This window comes from Cynocephalus volans, chromosome 7 (assembly GCF_027409185.1).
Source record: "Cynocephalus volans isolate mCynVol1 chromosome 7, mCynVol1.pri, whole genome shotgun sequence".
NCBI classification, from domain to species: Eukaryota; Metazoa; Chordata; class Mammalia; order Dermoptera; family Cynocephalidae; genus Cynocephalus; species Cynocephalus volans.
The window spans coordinates 147,803,253-147,824,619 of NC_084466.1; the positions used below are offsets into that span (position 1 = coordinate 147,803,253).

The 21,367-nt window shown below is 36.5% G+C and overlaps 1 protein-coding gene across 2 annotated transcripts in view; it reads right to left on the minus strand.

Moving 5' to 3' along the window:
- The window catches only part of RAB11FIP2 (RAB11 family interacting protein 2), a 38,520-nt gene extending 18,435 nt beyond the window's left edge, over window positions 1-20,085 (minus strand). Inside the window, exons 1-3 of one of the 2 annotated variants that reach the window (XM_063102587.1) lie at window positions 20,061-20,085; window positions 13,254-13,696; window positions 12,074-12,542 (exon numbers count right to left, since the gene is read on the minus strand). In XM_063102587.1, the coding sequence (XP_062958657.1) occupies window positions 12,074-12,542; window positions 13,254-13,623 (839 nt within the window). In that variant the 5' untranslated portion in view covers window positions 13,624-13,696; window positions 20,061-20,085. Of the gene's footprint in view, window positions 1-12,073; window positions 12,543-13,253; window positions 13,697-19,191; window positions 19,917-20,060 lie in introns of those variants that run through there. The other variant, XM_063102586.1, reaches the window with a different exon arrangement.
- Window positions 20,086-21,367: the final 1,282 nt, after the last annotated feature.

Here is a 21,367-nt window from a genome sequence, read left to right on the forward strand (position 1 = left end):
AATGCCCTTTCCTCCCTCTTTTCACAGATCCACCCCCCCTTTGAGACTGTTAACTCTACCTTTTCCATGATGCCTATAGACTGCCTAATCTTACCCATCTAATCTCCTGGAATTTTTATCTCCAACAGCACTTACCAACTGTACCACCCATTAGGACAATTCATCACATATTTTGTATCTACCTGCCTGTAACCTTAAAGACAGACTTTGCCTTATGTATCACATACTTTGTGTTAACAGAATTCTTATACGAGAAAGGAGAGCAATACATAAGAGAGTAATGGCAAAAATCCCCATCCTTTATTATCAAGTTCAAAAACAAACATCTTTATTTTGTAATGTCACCCTAATATATACTGTCTGGTAGTCTAAAGATAGCAAGTGCAAGGAGATGACATTATAAGATCCTACCCATCTCTGTATGCGCAAAAGATATTATTCCTAAAATACCTTGATGACAATCCAGAAATACTTAATGTTCAAATTTTGGTTATATATTTTCTTTGTTGAGAGGAATATTTATTTTTTAAAACCATAATGACAGAATATTAAAAATACAATTAGTATTATTTCAGGCATATTAAAGAACCTTGAGTCAAGCGACTACTTGAGTAGAATCTTATACTCTTGGTGAAAAACAAAGAGAAAAGAAAAGAGGGCACTTTCACTGACAAAGAAATTAAACAGCCAACCTCCAAATCTTGGTTAAAGAGATACACTAGTGCCTGTGTGAATTTCCTAAGGCAGGTACCCTTTTCCCAAAGGGGCTCTGAAATGTTCTGAGGAGTTTTCAACAGCAGCATTTATCCCTCTCACTATGATATTTTGAACTGCCTTCTTCAACAACTTAATCTGAATTTAGGAAACAGTCATCATGCTTTAATAGAAAGCCAAAGCTTAGCCATCTACCTGCACTGTCCTGCAAGAATTTCTAAACACAGGACTTTCTTTCAATATTTATTATAATATCTTTGACTTGTAAATAAATTTTCTACTTAATACAGGGAATACTTTTACTTAACTTTAATGTGATTTATATTTCACCAAAGGTTATTACTGAACATACATCTTGAAAGACACTAGAAAAACTATCATATATATGTTTCCTATATATGTCCTGAATCGGTCAGTGAAAAATGTGAGCACCTAAATTCTTTTATTTAAAATATCTTCTTACTTGGAAAAAAATTCCACCTAACTTATTTGAAGTAATTGTTAAGTATTCCATAGAGGCTATGTAATAAGACCACAGCAAGAGCTACCAGTTCCAGGTGCACTGTGTGTCAAATGCTACCCTTAACACTTTATGTGCATGACATTATCTAATCTCTACACCAAGGCTGCTTTCCCCATTTTACAGTAGAAAAAAATGAGGCTTTGAAAGGCTAATAAGTGATGTCATACAGCTATTCAAGAGACTCAAACCCAGACCTGACCCTAAATCTGAACTCTTAATACCTATCCTATACTCCCTTCAGAATATTCTACTATTAGTATATTTATATTTTCACCTTATACTGTAAAACCTTTCATTGCAGGAAGTGAATCAAATGCACCTTCTGAATCAAATATTAAATTATGTTCAGTATGATTTTCCTTTTTCATTAGTTTGGGCACTTAATTTCTTTGAAGATGAAAAATCTATATCAACAAATATATTATATACCTCTAGTAAACAAAATATGTGATCGACTTGAGCTCCCCCATCCCCATACCAGGCTCCATAACAAAGAGTTCATTATACTTAATGCAGAGCTGCTGCAGGGCACTCACTAATTGGCTCCTTGGTAGCCTAAATTAGCAAACATACTTCCTCAGGAACCTACCAGGCAGGGAATGACAGACACAGAATATAGCTCCATGACTCCAACTAGAAAAGAAATGGTAAAATTACTAAGTTGTTAGTAAAGAGCTAATGATATAACAGTATGTAGTCACTATAAAATATTCCTTCAAAACATATCTAACAATTTTTTCAAATGAGCTTTCTTGCTATTTATTAAAAAGAGTCATCTATCTACTCATTCCCCAACTTACAAAATTATGCTCAATAGTGAAGATCAATCTCAAAGGCCTCCTCCTTGAAGAAGCATTTCCCAGTTTCCAGTAGACTGAATCACTCTTTCCTCAGCAAACTCCATGTACTTCTGGTCAACACAGTTCATTATGCTTTAACTATAGGTCAGTTCTTACATGTCCCTCTCCACAGCTCAAGTGACTAGGACTGTAGTCCTATCTCCTAGCCCTAGCAGAGCTTTATAGAGATGCTTTTTAAAAAATAAAGAAAAAGTAGCAATTTGAATTAGGTTTTATGTTAAGAAGGGCAAGCTGATTCAAGTAACTGCTATTTATGTGGTATTAATACTTTTACCAGAAAGATTTCTAAGCTTAAAATAAATACATAAAATACATAAAAACATTTTTATTTAATGTATAATATATATAATACACATTTTAATATTTGCATTATATTATAATTATATAACAGTATATTATATTTCATACATCCAATCAAAGAACATAATTCATCCTTAAAATTTAAGTTCAAGGAGACAACATCAAATGTCTGGATGCTAATATTCTTAGAAACCAGTTAAATGCATATAAGGAAAATTATTTCATAATCACGTGAATTGCTTTATTTTATGTCACCAGCAGCTATTTAAAACACACTGGCCACATAAATTAAATATACATAAACACTACCTGTATTTCAAAAGGCAAAACTTTATTGTCATTAAAAAAGTAATCACATGTGATACGGTCATAGTGGCCCAATTGGAAATGTTCTAAGCATGGAAACAGGAGGTGTGGAAAAGTGGTGTACACAGAAGTTATGGTTAAGTACGTAAAAAATAGAAGTTATCTCTTAGTGAGAAGCTAATGAAAGGGGTCCAGCGGAGACAAGACTTGGTAAAGCCAAAGCCACTGGAGAGAAATACGTGTAGTAATTTTACCACAAAGGTGAAAACACCTTAAACACATAAGTCCATAAGTCTTATCAAAACTTGTATTCTTGCATTCAAAGATTCCAGTGTGCTTTGGTGTTGAAAACAAACTTTTAAGAACTGTTACTGTTTTGATGCTACCTTGCTAATCTCAAACAGCTCAGAACACATAGTTCCTACTCTCTGAAACAAAAATCTAAAATAAAATAGCACCTCTTTTAAAATATAACAAAAAGACCCTCAAATCTCTCCATTAAGACTAAAATCCCAAGTGTGATTGAAAGACTACAAAACTGACAGTGTTGTAAATAAAATGTTGTTTTTAAAATGCTGTGCTTCATCATATTTAAGACATTTTCTGAAGACACATCATTGGAAAAATCCTTTTGTTTTTCTCCCTTACCAATCTATCACCCTCCATCCAAAAGCAGAATGGGTAAATCTTGTCTATTTTAGCAGAGAACTATTTCTCAAAGATGTTCGATTCTTTTCCATCCTCATTGCCAAATGACCTTCATCAACCCTCACCTCAACAATTAAAATAACTTCCTAACTAGTTTCCCTGCACAAGTCCTTTGCCTCCCCTGTCCCCAACAGATACTTCATGCTAGCCCAGAACTATCTAAGACATAAATTCGATCATATCACAACCCAACTTAAAACTTTTCATGGCTCCCATTGCCCACAAACTCTCCAGTCCTTAGCATAAAATTCAGACCTAAAATACATAACTTTTTCTATGAGATTAAAGAGCATGATTTATATCTTAATACGATTTCCTTGTATATAGTAAACATTAAAAAAATAATAATAGTGAAAATATCATTGGATTATCAGAGGTAGAATTCAGAAAAAAATCATCCTGATGGACTGCAGTAGCCATACTGAGACAGGAGGCAACGCAATGAATTAGGAGACTTGCAAGGACCTTCTTTATATCTTTAATCTTTAGAGTACCCCACTCTTATAATAAATGTTTGCTGAATGTGGGTGTTTTCTGAACCAAAACTTAAGATTCTTTTACCCCAGCAATTTCAAATTTACACAGGAAATAACTGGAACAAATATCTGAAATTGGGACTATCAAATCTCAGAAGGTAGAATAAAAGAATTATACTGGAGGAACCTGTGTATATTTTTAAAATATTATAGAGGCAGTCTCCTCTCTGGCCTAGACCCTGACTGTTTCAAGGTAGAAAAGAAGAGCTAGGTTAATCTGGAATAGGGAATTTTAGCTGACAGGCTACAGGTGAAAAATAAACTGAACAATACTTGTTTAAAGCAATGCACAATCATACAATTAATGTGTTTCCAATGTATTTTTCTTGACGTCTACATGTTCATTAATGGCAATTAACAAAGATTATATTCGTCTACATGCAACATTGCTGTTATAGAAAAATAATAATTCTGCTTCTTGGTTTTAAAAAGAGATAATTCTCTCAAATTTTACCTTAAAAGTTAAAACAAAAAAACACATATTGATTTCCAAAAATTGGTGCACTGGGGTCATTAGAATATAATCTTAATACCTTCCTATCAGAAACCTCAAGAGGACTTATACACTATATCTTGTATTTGATCATATCACAACAACCTGTTCTCTACTATTGGACTAGCTATGTGTTATCCTGTGTCCAGTGCCTAAGAGCTCGTTAATTACCTAAACTATATCTCCATAGGTCTTGTTAATTACCCGTCTCCTGTCTCAGAGGACCTTGTTAATAACTTGTACAGTCTCTCTAAAGAGGTCCTAACAACACATTAAAATTAAAGATGCTTTTCTTTTAGCACCTGTCAAGTGCTGTAAATTGAGAAATTTTCACATCAGTTTATTAGCCTACAGTAGTTTTCTGGATTTTTCTGGCTTGTTTTCTTCTTTCTCACAGAATCTCTCTGTATCTCAATCTCTCAACTCAAAATAATAATAATAACAATAATAATAACTGAGCAAAGTTTGTCTTTTCTGTTACAGAGCTTTTTTTGTTTTCAATTTTGAAGACTATAAATATCAATTTGCATTAGTGAGTTAGCAAGAGGATGGCATGGTTGGTATCTGCAAATTAACCCATTGGGAGATGCACCAATTAATGAGAGCTATTATAATGAGTATTAGGATGACAAAGGGTAAAAAAGTTTCCAGTAGTATCTGGGGAGTTAAACATAAAAGTTCTAGTTAGTGTTAAGGGAACTAATCACATTGCATATTTCATGTACCCAGTCACTGTTCATTGGATACATTCTGTAAATCCCTGGGCACTAATGGATTAATGGCTCTAAAAATTATCTCAAAAGTTTTTGTTTTCTGTCTCAAAAATGAAGCAACAAATTTTCAGCTGTGTAAAAGATTTGTAGCCTACCATGAATAACAGGCAAATTATCTTTAACATTAGACACATATGACCGAAAAGTAAATATTGCTATTAAAATAAACCTTAGACATGTTAAAGTTTATGATGCCAAAGACTGAGCTTTAAACTCATTCTGGGAAAAAAAAATGTCCATAAGGAACATCACACATATTAAGGTTTAAGAACAGCAAATAGAATCTTTTATTTAGCATCATTTGTTTACTATACTTTTTTAAATCAAAATATAAGCCTACAGTAAACAGTTCATCATTTTTTATGGACATGGTATGCAACTTAATAATGGTTACACACTAATAGGCGTATAGTGATTTTTGATTTGTAAAAATTAGAAACACACTTAAATATACATTCTAGGTAACGAATTTTTTGTAGCTTCTAAGAAAGGTATGACACAACCACAGACAGGAATTGACTAGTTAAGGAAGGAAGACAAGCAGGGGGAAGTAGGTCAACCTGAACTCAAAAGTAAAAGGCGCACTGCCATGCAAAACTACAAAACACTAGTGATAAAATGAGGTCTTGATCTTAAATACTATGTCTGTACTGCCCCCCAAAATAACTATTTGGCCTAAGTTCATCCACTAAGAAGTAGGTAGGCTCTTCCACAGCAAATACTGCAAATGGAAATGCATGCTGTAATGAAACCAATATCACGAATAATATGAAATATGCCATTAAAGTATCCTAGAGCAACTAGGAATTTGCTACATGGTATTCGCAACTACAGTAAAGAAGGAAATAATGAAGTGAAAGCATGTTGTGTGTCCAAGTCACAAATGGAAGGACATTCCCCACAAAATTCTCTGGTAAAAATAACTCACATAAGTTCTTGCTCTCTGATCAGCTGCTCCTCTAACATCAAACAAAAGTAGCTCGTCACACAGAGTAGGTGTATATTACTGACTTTTTTAAAATTGCAGAATAAGACATACCCAAGCAATTTTCTCCTTATGTTAATGAATTCCCTTAACTAGGTTGAGTTCTTCAGTCCTGAACTTTTTCACGGAGCCCATACCTCCTCAGAAGAACATGTATCACAGAGTTTCTCTTCAATTTACTATAGGCAGCATACAAATACAAGCATATTTTTAAGTGTCATTCATCATTATTGATACTGAGGTTTTACCTGAATCCTGAAAAACAATTCATCCACACATGCAATAAATAGTTAATAAAGAGTCAGACATTTCTGCTTGGTCTTCAAAATGCCCACTATATTACAGGTGTCTTTTTGCCTTTTCAGCCAAATCTCTTACTCCTCTTCAAATCTGTCTTAAGCCGAGCTGATTTCCTTACTGTGCCCTCTACCTCAGTTAAGGCCCTGTAAGCAAAGCCAATGTGACTGAGTTGTCCACTGAAATATAAGTTTATCAGCACAACCCCTGAATGCTTATGAAATAGGTGATATAATTTAGATCAGCAATTTTTAAACCTGATAATCAGTGAGAGGTTTTTAAAATGCTGATTTTCATTTCAGATCCCACTCACTAAAGATTCCAATTCAATCTGAGATGAGGCCCAACAAACTGCAGTTTAAAAAAAAAAAAAAAATCCCCAGGAGCTCTTGATATTCAGCACTAAGGACATGCATTGATCTAGGTGACCAGGGCACCAAGAAAGAAGATTCAGCACAATTGTTAAGAAGCTTATTATATAGCTTATATGGGAAAACTATAACATCTAGACACAATAAACATCATACAGCAATTATTCTTCTATATCAGCATAAATTCAAAGAAGGGAAGGACCAGGTTATTACTCAGGAAAGAATTAAAGAGTTTTTAGCATCAAGTATAGAGAAGCTCACAACACTCAGAGACGAGTTAATGCAGTCGATAACTGAGCCAAGGAATGGAGAGATGGGTTGGCTTACAAGGACCTCAGGGTAGAGAGGTAGAGTAAGGAAGTTAACTTACCTAGAACAGATTGGTAAGGAATAGTAAAATAAAAGTTGGGCAAGTAAGAAAAGCCTAGACTACAATAGGCCTTAAAAGTTAGAAGAGTTTGGGTTTGGTGTTGCAAACCAGCAGTTAAACTTTTTGACCTGGGCCTTCTTAACCAAACAAAGGTATTACGGCCCATGTGCCTTGCTTAGTAGGATAAATAATGCTAAGTGCTGTAATAAATACATGCAAAAATCTCAGTAACTTAATATTCTGAGGATTCACCATTGAGACAAGGAAGGTCCAATTGCTTATTCCTGGTCAGGTGGACTTCCACTTGCATTCAGGGACCCAGGTGCTCCTACCTTATCACTCTCCCTCTCAAAGATCCTCTCCATTCAACTAGCGTAAGGGTCGGCAAATTATTTCTCTAAAGGCCAAATAAATATTTTTGGCTTTGCAGGCCATATGGTCTCTGCCACAATTATTAAACTCTATCAATGTAGCATAAAAACAGCCATAAACAAATGAGCTGGCTGTGTTCCAGCAAAACTTTATTTACAAAAACAGGCAGCAAGCTAGATTTGGCCCACAAGCCTAGTCTGCCAATCCCTGCTGCAGGGTATGGAGAAAGAGAGGCACTACAGAGGACTGTGTAGGAGGTTTGCATGGACCAGACCTGGAAGTGGTCTACTTCTCTCCCACTAACCCTTCAATAAACCACAACGTGGTCACATGTCCCCACCCAGCTGAAGGGTCTAAGCTATGTCCCAGTTTAAAAAAAAAAAAAGTTCATTTAGTGAATATACCCAACCATTTCCACTTTTCAGGGGAAATAACCCAGTGTTAAATAATAATTTGTTTAAAAACTGATAAATTATTTTACTTATTTTAAATTTATTATGCATATTTATTAAATTATTTATAATGCATTAAAAATAATTTGTGAACAAATTATTGAAATGGTATTAAAAACATCCAGGCATAGTTGTTTTTTGAAAATGATATACTGCTGATACACCAAAGCATTACTTTACAAATTGTGGAATAAATCATACAACATATTAGTTGATATTCATGATGTTAAATCACCTGTAATTTACAATTAAAAAGCAAGAGTATCAGCAATTTTAAAAACACAAACAACTCAACAGCAATAATAATCTGATAAAACATTTTCGTAAAAATTACAAGAACTCCAACTATACTTTCGTGTATATGTGCAGTAGGAGTTTTGCAGCATGCCAAGTGTTAGACAGCATCCAGACTTCTTAGCAGAAATCTGGACTGGCATCAACAGCACACACAATGCTGTGTACTCACTAAACACAATTCAGTTTCCTTGTGGCTGCACGGAGGTTGGGAGGTGACTGAGCTCTGACCAATGGGGCATACATGGAAGTAATGCACACCACTACAAGGACTGGCATATAAAAATGTCCCACCTGTGATCCTTCCCTCTTCCCCTACTGCACTGATCTTGGAGGCTATGTGTTAAATGGCAGCATCACAAGAAGGAAGAAGCTGGTTCCTGAGAGACTGTGTGGAGCTGAATGACTTCACGGAGCAAAGCACCCACTTTTCCCATCCCCATCTCGGAGAATTGCTTTGTGACAAGAGTGAGCAATAAACTTTTACTGTGATAAGTCACTGGAATCTGGGGTTGTTTACGGCAGCTGATACTCCACCCTCAAACAAAGTTCTTAACAGACTCCAGAAGTGTGCTATTCAGATTATAAATATTAAATTTTAATAATCCTTTAAATCTCACTTAGATTTTTAACATGTTTAGTTGTACATAAAAATGCATACATTTGCCTTTATGGATATGTTTTCAGTCTATCAGAAAGATCTTCACAACCCACACTGGGCTGGGAGCAGGAGACTAACAAAATGAAAGTAACATTTTAGGAAACTATTCTACTATTCTGTGTTCATTTATTCAAAATTTCTAACACCTACTGTCTACCACACATCGTGCTGGAGATTAAGGCAAAGATGAATGAAAGGTAGGCCCTGCCCTCAAATGGGTCGTAGTGGTGAGAGAGAAAACTAAACAATTAGTGAATGATGTTAATGCCCATATAAGACAAGACTTATGTAAAAACAACAACAAAAAATGCTGCAGCACAGGGAACTACTATCCCTCCCTAGAAGAGTAAGAAAGGCTTCAAAGAAGCAGAGTCATGCAAGAGGACACTGTGAATTAGTAACTTCAGGGGAAGTGATTCAAAGAGTCCTGCTCTTTGTTGAAGTAACCCAACATAAAGCCTAAATAAATTCCTCTATCACTTTTATGCAAAACTATGGGAACTATTCCAAGAACAAAAGCAAATGCAGTACTTTTTTTTGTAATTTCCAAAGTGATTTCTTCAGGTGGACTTCACCGACACTAAGAAATAAAAATTCTAACTTCTAAGAAAGTGTTCCTTAGTGCATTTAAAACTTTTTGGCATACAGAAAATTCTCCAGTTGTAACCATGCCCATTATTCACTTGGGGTAATAATATGTTTCCTATGTATCTGCAATAACAGGTGAGCCAGTTCACTCGTAAAGAACAAAATCCAGTTCCGCAGCGACATATTTCACCCTTAACTTTGTTCAGCATGCTCACAAAAACTGATCGCAAAAGTCCAGGAAACTCTGCAAATAGATCTACTTAGGACTACTGCAAAAATAACTCACAGCACTGTCCTAACGATGTGAGTCTACAGTTTCAAAACTGCATCTGGTTTGGATGCTAATGTGAAAAATTTAAAATGTTCCACATAACTGAGGGATAATACTGGAAGGATAAACAGAAAAACACTGTGTGGACAATACTACCTTGATCATGTCCTCCCAAATTCCACTCCAGACAAAGCTGCTGGCCAAAAATGTGAACTGCACTCTTTTCTGTGGTCTATTTATATTCAATCTTTCTTTTCTATGCTATTAATTAGAGCTTCCCCTTTACTGAAAATGTTTTACATTTACCGCAAAGATGGCTTGGGACACAAAAAAGAGTAAATTCCCACGAATCTACAAATGTTCTGTCCTCAAATCTAGCATCTCATAAATATGAGGAAGAGAAAATCTTCAAACTAAAACAAATATACTTCCAATCATTTTGTACATATATCACGAAACCTTAATTTTGATAGAAACAGCATTAATATTGAAGTAACTCAAAACGAAGCCTAAATCTGTTGAAATGCCAAGTTCGCTTTTAAAACTCATGGCAGTCCATGTAAACAGCCCAAGTATAGGATAATTAAAAATTTAAGGATACTTTTTTCCCATATGCTACTATAATTTAAAAACATTACTTTCCTACCATTTCCATTTTCTTGCTTTTCTTTGACTCTTCTAAATTACCCAATCTCTTAGTTATCTCAGACAGTTGTTTTCAACAATCTTCTGCAAAAATAGTTCAGTAAAGGGGAAAAAAGCCAATATATTGCTATTTACCCCTGTAATGTAGGATTCAATGCAATATGTAAAGTATACTATGTAAAATACCAAAATAAAGTATTTTAGAATAGCATATCAAAACTATGAACTCTTTAATAAAATATTGATACCATATGATAAAAATGTACTTCTCTGGAGGATAGTGTATAAACGAAACTAAAAGATACTTTCTAAAACCACAGCAAATACCCATTATTGATAAAAGAAAACAAAAGAAACGCATACTTTTTGTTGAAAATTTTAAATGCATTTTTTTTAATATCATAGAAGATATATGAGAGACGTGGAGAAGTATAGCCTAAAAGGGTGATTGTTAATACTTTATTTTGTTTATAGTTGGACAAAACAAAGTACTATTTTTGAATGAAATATGACAACACATAAAACTTAACAGCAGTTACTGTTTATGGGTTCCCCATTTGAGGCCTGGCTTTGTACCAAGTACATTTATCCTCACTGAATCCTACCAAGAAAGTGTTATTTTCCATACTTCAAAGATAGAGATGCTAAGGTAAATAGAGGCCATAGCACTATAAGGGAGGATTCCCATTCAGGTCTGTATATTATACATTATTGCCTCAAGGAATAATTTTTGTTATGTAGCAAACATTCTACTATGCTCATCCATGATTGACTTAAGATTTCAATTAATTCATCTAATTCTTTCCTTAAGGTTTCCTAAATCAGTTATTCCACTATTCACTTCTGCAAAATCCATAATCATATTTAAATATACATAGTTCCAACTTGTAAGGAATAAGAAAAGTATGATTACATACATAACTGAGAACTCAAAGTTTGAAAATCAAATCTTTATCACGGCAGTGATTATTTCTGACTATAATTCATCACACAGATTCTTTTGGTGTATTTATCATACCCATGAGGGTCACTAAATTCTAATAAACATTCACAAATAAAAACTATTCTAAACAGCCACTGAATAAGAATAGTTGACATCTATTATAAAAACTACTAATACTTAAGACAGTATTTCTTAAAAAACAGCCCATGCGTTGCTACTAGTCCACAAATCCTCTCCAAATAGCATGTGAACTAATCCCTGGAAAATATCCAGAATCACATTTCCTAAATTTCTGGTTTGAATTAACACCCACTGGTGATTCAATCTCGCCACATCTCATCAAAAGCTACACTGTTTTCTCCATAAGTTTTGGTGAGTTTCTGGCTCACATAAGTAGAAATAGACCAGGGTAGGGAATAAAAATCTTTTAGCCTTCTAAGATAAAATGTTCCATTCCAAACATGTAAGCAATGTTGTCTGGCTCTATAATTAATTTAAAAAATAAGAAATGTTTTCAAATAAAGTAAAAGGAATTTAAAATATTCAAGTATTTAAAAGGGATATTTGATACTTTTTCCCAAATAGCACAACTTCTCCCATATTAAGCTTACCTTGAAGATGGCATTATATTTGAAGCCCTGAATTTTGCTGTAAACGGATTAGTTGACTCATAATCAAAATAATCCTGACGATTTTCACTAAATGCATTAGGTGATTTCAAGTCACAAGGGCTATCAGATCCCCCATTGTTAAGTTTATCAGATCTCCTGCTATCTTTCTTTCCAGTCACTCTTTCAAACAGGCTAACTTTCTCCCTTTTCTCTCTTTTATTTTCTTTTCTTACTTCAATTGATTTTGAAAATAAATTCATGCTGTTGTCCCATGATTCACTGCTTTCTTCAAATGGATTTTTTTTCCTTGGCAGTGTTGCAAATTTTTGGGGTAATGAAGCAGTCACATTTGTAAATGGGTCACTTTGTCTTCCGAAAGACGATTCACCTTCATCCACAATGCTGTCAGGTTGGTTCATTTTAGAAGTATCAAAGCTTAATGTTCTTCTGTGTGGAGATTTGAGACTTCCTACAAACAATTTTGTAGTTAGTACATAATCAGTGACACATTACATCACACTAGTTGACACACTCTGTGTGCATTCTGCCGCTTTCAGAATGAGAGCAATTAGCTATTTAAAGGTATTAACCTTAAAAATAATCAAGGAAAACAACCTTAAAATGTTAAGGTATAGCAGTCTGAAGAATCTAGGCTAATAACAATTAGTGTACTGCTAGACAATTAGTAATTTACTCAGCTCAGAAACAATCACATAAACTATGTCAAAACTAGAGGTTCTGCTTGGCATGATAAAGCTAGAAATTCTCAAAGACTTTTTTTCCATCTTTAGCATTAAATTTATTTTCTTACTTCTTAAAATAAAAGTCTTTTCTAGGGACTTTATGATGAAATGGAATATTCATTTATGCTTTAGGCTTTCTTTCTAGACAGGAGAAAGAGCAGTAAAAAAAAAGAACCCAGGCCATGAAAGGAGACTAGGACTCATTTTATTATCATATAATAATATAAAATAGAAATGCAGACAAGCTCTGTCTTCAATAAACTTATCAATTCTGGGTATAGTAGGCACCCAAGTCAATATTTGATGAATGACTAAATTTAGAAAATACTACCAAGAAACTGCAATTTTTATTTTCTAACTTTGAAAGTTAAACTTTAAAAACTAAATGGGGAGGTCAGACCACTAAGGATACAATTAGAAAGAATGATGCCACTTACCACTTTCTGTAACTGCTCCAAAGGAATCTGTCTGGCGTCCAATTAGATGCGTTTGACCTATGGTGCCAGACTTCAGTTTCTCAGAGGACACGTGGGACCCAGTCAAGTCAGACATTGAATGTGCTGAAGAGAGTCGCTGAGGACCCAAAAGAAAAGGCTTTTTTGGTTTGGATTTCATTTGGATTTCACCACTTGAAAATTCAATACTGGTATCAGGAATGGGAGTACTTGGAATGATTGCAGAAGACGTGTCAGAAAACGTCCCATCATTTTTTCTACCTTTCATCTTATCTTTTAATTTTGCAAAAGGAGATCTTGTTTTGTCCTTCATTGATAAGTCAAACATACTTGCTGTCATATTGTTCCTCATAAATTGAATATTGACCTTTATCTCACCCCTGTTTTTGGCTCTTTTTCCTTGTTTGGATTCTAATCGGAACCACCTTGAAGGGAAGAAAAAAATGGGTTGTAACACTTTTAAAGAAAGGATATCGAGCTCTGTAACATACACGTAGCTTTCCAGGTAAAGCTACCACACATCATGGCAATCTAAGCCCTGAATGAGAATCTGTTGGCCAGAGGATTTCTGGTTTTACTCAATATTTAATTTAAAAAACTAACTGTGTCTGTGATGTGATATATACTAAAGGAACAGGTCTTCAGCAAGTTTGAAAAGGTTTTTAGATAACCTTTTCTTCATGATCTGAAAATCACTCATCATCGAAAATTCTTATCAACAACAGCTAATATGTTTCCATATGGAATAAGTGCTGTTAATGGCCTAAAGACATTTTTTAGCATTAAGACACTAAGGCAGAGACTTTAGAAGAATTCATCAATACAAATTATTTTTGAGCACTATAAAATGACAAATGATGACATTTTAAAAATACTTAGCCACTATCCCCAAATATCTGCTTATATAAAAGTATGAAGAAAATTTTAACATTGGAGACTACCACATTTAGTTTGCTAATCATTAAAACTGCATATAATTTAGATTCGTATAAAATGAATAAAAAGTTTCTAATAAAACTGCATATAATTTAGATTCGTATAAAATGAATAAATATGCATTATGAGCAAAATATAAGTGACAAGTCTTGTAAAGAGTTCTGAAGAAAAAAATAAAGCTTAAATGCTTCTTGTTAGAATCTATCTGCTTCATTTATTATTGCTACTGTGACAATACCAAATAAAAATTACTTTATAAATGGAGCCAAATCTTATGCTTTTAGTCACTTCAATGTATTACATTGCCCACTTCTAAATGATGTTTAAGAAGCAAAGTTTATTTGGGCTTTGTTTATAATATTTTTATCCATGAGAAATTCTCCAGTTGTCAGTGTCACGAGTGGTTATTTTACAGGACAAATAGCAAAAAAAAAAAAAAAAAAAAATTGTAAAATCAAGCTTAGAACAAACTTTCTACAATGTTTTCACATTATTTAGCAATAAAGTATAATATCCATTTCTGCAGACAGGTTACTATTTAAACATAGCTCTAATCAAGTATAACAAATTTTCTTAGCTACAAAGGAACTCTGACCTAATTTTACATTAGTTTCTCTCTCATTGTTACCCACAGAATATGCCAGAAGATTACATTTACTGTACATCAAGTAGAAGACTGATTCACTAGCCTTTCCAGGAAAAACAGAGAATTGGCACCTAATATATGAGTATATACCAGCTACATCTTAGCAAGTAACATGTAAGAGAAATATTTTCTTGGTTAACTAAATTGGAGCAATTTCAATCAATTAAGATAAACCATAGTTGCATCAGAACAAGCAATTTTTTATAATGGAATATTTTATAATAGAAAGCATTAACCCGAGACCCTAAACGAGAAAATCCCCATGTAAGGCAAATGGTGAAATCTGAAGAAACAGGAGCTAGAAATAAGAAACGACAGCCAAAAAACTCTGTGGAATAGAGAACCTAAACAACAAAAAATTGAGCACTCAAAAAGCCTGGAAATGAAACAAGGATATATAACCAGTTATTAACCCACAGTTTTGCAAAACAGAGCCATTTTCAATGGGGCCGGGGGCAGGACAACTCATGGATGGTATCTCAGAAATACTCTATAACATCTTAGGCTATACACAAAATAGGTGAACGCATTTTGCAAGAAATGTACCAAAAAAACAAGCAAACAAAAACAAACATGTAGGATTTCCATGTGTATAATAAATCAAAGCAAACCTGGGAAGAAAATAAGCCAAAAACCCAAAAAATGAAAGGAGGTGAGGGTAGTCAAAAATAACAGAATTTTAGAAATAAGACTAAATAAATCATTTACTTTAACATCCTTATTTCATAGATGAGGAAACTGAGGCACACAGAATGATACATAAATTCTCAATGTCAGATTAAAGTTGATAAGGAAAAAAATCTAAAGTTGATGTATAACATCTGCAGGAAAATAGAAGTTCTTTCTTATTTCATGAACCATATATGTTAATAAGGTACACCACACGGCTGGCACATATCACAGGATGCTATATTTAATCAGGGTACACGAGACCCAGAGAGGACAGCAATGCAGACTTTCTATTGCTAGAGTGTAGGCTCCTTGAAGGCAGTCTGCCCTGTGCTAAATAAATATTTGATTTTTATTCCTAAAACAACCAAGCTACAATTCTGTGTGAATGTTTTGTGTTGTTTTGTTTTCTTAATAGGGAACTCTAAAGATTTAAAGGTAAGATTTAAAGAATAAAGCAAGTCAATGTTTGAATACAAACTGAAAATACAGTATGTTTTTCATCCCCCCCCCAAAAGAAAAACCTACAAATAACTTTAACAAATATACTAATTTACAATTTAAAATGTAGGCCTGATAAATAAGGTTAGTTGCTTGGTTTTGAAACTGATATAATAAGGAAGTCTTAATGTGATCTTCAAGAATCATTCTGGAGATAGCCATTTATTTTTCCAGGCTTCAAAAACATAAAATAAAGACAGAGCATTTGGGGCTTACTGGATTAATGCTGATTTTTTTCACCTCTGAAGTGCTGAATTTAAACTGTATATGGCCTCTATTCAATTTTGAGTGGGCACAGGTCCATGTTCAAAAACCACCACACATGTGGGAACTATTCCCAAGAAATTGGTGCTGTGTGGTCAGAAACGGGACAAGATTGGCAGTAAGCATGCCAGAGGCCAGGACGCAGGTGCACTGCAGAGACGCACAGAGAAGTCCTAAAATATGCTTATGTTTGAGTCATACCTATCTCTAGAGACTCTGATTATTACTTCTCATGAGCATTAAAAAAAAAAAATCAACATCACCTACTTCAGTTGTAAAAAAATCAATGGATATTACATAATAGCATCAACGATTTTACCATTCTATTATTAAACGTTGTATCATTTCCTTAAATCTCATGCCAGAACCAACCCAGATATCCATTAAAGGGGGAGATACAGAAGTTCTCTTTCCATGCCACACTCAAAGCGTTCTGGCTCAGGCCCTTTTCCCCCTCTCCGTAAAAGAAAAAAAAAAGGCATTTATTTCCGATGCATAAAAATAAGTAAAATAATAGTTTTAGCCCTCACATTTCTTTGCCCATCATGACACACCTGGAACACAAACTAAATACTTGTCTGCAATTTCAAAAAGTAAAAAGTGTCACACCCAACAGTTTCATGGGACTTCTAAATCAGCTGGTAGCCTTCATCACTCACACCAGTTTTCTAAAATGCACTTGGGAATACGCTGAGAAGGTTTAGCAATGTGCAGAATATTAAATATCTTTCTTGCAGTACACCGGTGGCTTATGTCTGTCTCTTACTGTGCCACATGTACAGCTGTGCTGGAAAAGGAAGCTATTAAATATATTAAAAATCTGGAAATATTACCAATAAAGATACCTCATCAAATATGTGGTCCCCATTTATCCACAAAGTAAGAAAACGTTAAGCATTTAATAACATATGAAAATCACTTTGAATGCAATAACATCACAAGCACTGATGATAAATATAACATTGAAAAGCGTTTTCCCCAAAAAATTCTAATCAATTTTATCTAGTAGCCAGTAGAGAATTTCTGTAGGGAGAGTCTACGACATTAGAGAATTGCTCATGGCCAAATTTATTGTAACTATGACACTACCAAAGAAAAGGAGTAAAACAAAAAGGAACTTTAAAAGGTTATTTCATACTGAGAATCTTTGGGTTCACACTTGGGCCTACTTTCACTTGGAAAATTTATATTTCCAAGAAGGCCTGTAATACATTATTCATTAATACTGAAAGTGCTGTAAATGCATTAAGAAATTTTAAATTAAAATATACTTAAAAATTTACATTCAAAACACTTTAGTATTATATTCTAAATGTCACCCAAAATTGGCAATTTGAAACAAATTATTTAGGAATTACCCATTTTTCATTTTAAATTTGAGGAAGAACCCCTCAGAGCAAATGGAATACCACCTTTTAGGCATCAAACAGTTTTATTAAAATCATTGATACATATCCAACTTTTACACATTTGAAAAACCTTTTGCCCTCCTTTTAAAATATTTTCATCTCCTCAACTAGTTTAAATATTTACTGTTTTTCCTCTTTCATTCCTAGTACTTATCTCTTTACCCTTTCATCCTACATATATTAAATCTTAGGTAAAGACCTGATTTTAAACAAAACAAGAAAACTCCAATCAAGAGAAGCCTGCAGAGGGATATGCATAGAAAAGAACAAGAAACAGTTGTTTTAAAATATAAGAAATTAACATAAATTTCAAGAAAATTATCACTGTAAAAAAGTTTTTAAAAACCTAAGTCAATTTCAGTCACGACTGAAAGAAACACCAAAGCTATTTTGGAAATTTGACGTTCTCCAACCTGTATTTTTCTCCCATTAAGCCCATTAACCTTCATGTTGTCTCAGACTAGAAAAATTACAGTGTAAGTTTCAGGAGGGCTGAGTATACCTATCTTTGAAAACATACTATTTTTTTCAATTTAAGACATAATATTCTAGTGTTAATTTATATTATGATTTTTAAATTAAAATATATCTAATGCAAACTGTAAAGTCATAATAAAAAAGCTATGTTTTCATTGAAGATGTCATTAAACCATTTAATCACAAGAATTTATCATTGTCTCCAACTTCACAGCATTTAAAATGGTCTAAACACACTACCTTTGCAGAACTAATTCTGAAGTAATAACTGAGATATTGCAAATGCAAAGGAAAATGTTGGTGTGATCAAGGTTGAGGATGTTTGTACATACTTTCGAAACTTTTTCTTTTAACAGCTTTAGTCTCCATGAAGATGTACAGACCCTGAAAAATCGTTGAGCTAAATAAAATAAAGGCCAACTGTGTTTATGAAGCTGAAATGAAATATTGAGTTCTAAATTTAGTAATTTATCTTTTGACAGCCATAGAGTTCAACATACACACATACACACACATACACACACATACACACACACACACACACACACACACACACACACACACACACACACACACACACACACACACACACACAATTACATTGGCAGATTTAATTTTCTGATCTTCCATTCCATGGAAAATTGAAATGTTTAAAGGTCATAAAAATTTACACGTACATTAAGGGTTAGTTGGTCAACACTGTGATTACGTCCTCTTATAAGTAGTGAAACAATGTTAATATACTTAAAATCCAGGGCAAAATATTCAATTCTTTAACAAATGTTTACTTCAAGCAGAAATGAGAAAATAACGGATCATTAATGATGCCATGTAAAAGATGTTTCATCACAAGGGCTATTTTTGCTTCAGATTCATGCAAATATGGTGCTTAAAACTGGGTCGTACTTCAATTCAAAAACCATTGCCCCCAAGTACACAAAAAATTTCCAAGAACAGAAAATCCATAAATAAGATATAGTTAAACTCCCCAAAATTCAAAATAAATTACATAACTTACTCTGTTTTCCTTCTTTGTTTGTCCTCAAAGATGTCATTGAGATTGATTGCCACCTGCCCTAAAAATTTATCCAGTCCCACCAGGGACCTGTGCATAACTATGAGGAAAAGAATGTATTTCTCTGGATTCCCCTGCATTAGCAATCCAGGTAGCTCAAAAGAGGCCTCTTCCTTCCAGACTGGCTCAAGGGTTTTCTCAGCTACAGAGGTGGAGTACTTTTCTTTGCCCAGCTGAATTATAGTGTATGTGTCATTGGTGCCACTCTTGCCTTTTGGCTTCAGATCTTTGGCTTGGAGCACTGTGACCTGCACGTGCGTTGGAAACCACTTTTGGGCTTGCTCGGACAGCATCGTTCTGTCCTTTTTCTCTGCACCGAGTTCACAAGCGCAGGCAGTGCCCCTCCCGGAGGGAGAGCTAATTCCTCAATCACTGCATCCTAAGGGCACTTAACGGAGACGGGCAGGCTCTGGGCTGCCCACTTCCCTAGGCTGAGGTCACCACGCCCCACGAGGGCAGCGCGCGGGCACGGCTGCTCCGGGGTCCCCTGTCCTCTGCACAAGCACAGGGGTCCACCATGCCCTGCCGCGCCCTCCAGGCCTCCGCGCGGACCCCCGCGCCTCGCGTGTCGTCCTTCCCCGCTCGGCCGGCCGCGGGGACGGCCCTCAGCTGTGGGCGGCTCCCGGGCCTGCGGGCAGGTGAGGCCCGGACACCGGGGCCCGGGCGGACACGGGAGGGGCCCCCGCCCCAATCCTGCACCCCCGCCCCCCGCCTGCCTCCTCGCAGCCGGGCCTGCTCGGCGCCTCCCGCCCCGCTCCGCGCTCGTCCGCGGGCCCGGGCCGGCTCCTCCTCCCGACCCCGGTAATACGAACCGCCGGCGGCTCGCGCGGCCTCGCTCGCTCTCGCAAACCTCTCCCTCCTCCTCCGCCTCCTCCCCCTGCTCGCCTCGGCTCCTCCTCTCGGGCAGGGGCGGGTCGCTCGGGGGTGGAGTGGAACGGGGGCGGGGACGCGGCCGCCCCGGCGCCGGCGGGCCGCGGGCCGCACGGTGGTGGGCGCGGGGCTCGGCCTGGCCGGGCCGGCGGCTCCTAGCACCGGGCGGGTGGCGGCGGCGGCGGCGGCGGCGGCACTTCCGGGTTGGCCTTCTCCATGTTGATCTCGGGAACGCGAAGGGGCGGGGCCGGGCGGGGCCGCGGGGTCAAGGGTCAGCACCTCCCTGGTTGCCGTGGCGACCGGAGGCGCGCCACGCGGCGCTGCGGTTGGGACATCCCTGCCAGGTGCTTGGTGTTGCTCAGGCCCGGCCCGGGAGGGCCCTGGGGAAAGCTGGGACCTCTGTTGGAGGAGGTCACCAAGGCCCTGGAGACTACCCCAAAAAGGGAGAGACCCCGCCTCAGTCTTCGAGGGTAGGGATCTGTCTTTGCTGTGCCCGGGATGCCCGGTGCCTGGCACACAGCGGGCGTTCGCTAAATGGTGGAATTAATCAGTCATCTTCATTGACCGCTTTCCCTCAACCTCTTATCCACTTTTATCTTTCTGAAAAGAGAGAAACCTGTGAATTAACTGAAAATGGCATCCCCCCGTCCAACGAAGGAAGAGAGAGAAGCAACTAAAATGTTCCAGGACTGTCACAGGGATTAATAAAGATTACGGAAGGCGCTGGGCCGGCGCCACACGACGTGGTTCCGGCCCCACCTCTGCCACCATCAGTCTGTGTGACCTTGGTCGAGTCATTTCACCTCCCTTAAAGGGTAAACTGAGGACGCCATCGTATCTGGGACCCCATCACGACTCTATGAGCTCCACGTCAAAAGCACCCCAACCACCCACCGCTCAGCTTTCAGTCGGGTAAACTATTCAGATCATGTGGAGACCATGCCCCAACATCAGAAGCATGGGTTGGGGGGAGTATTATGAGATATTACATGTACGTTTCCTAGCACAATATGGCACATCATTCTAAGTCTCCCTTTGCCTCTATTTCTCAGTTACAGGACATGCTTATATACTACCTCTACTACCTTTATTTCTGTTCATGTCTTCCCAAGGAAATTCTAAGTTCTTTGGGACTGCCTTGTGCGTAATGCAGTCCCTTCACAGTGCCTAGCATGCTGTAGACACTCAATTTATTGAATGACTTAATGCCTTTCCTTTCTTTACAAGACTAATTTTGAGAGTAAAACAA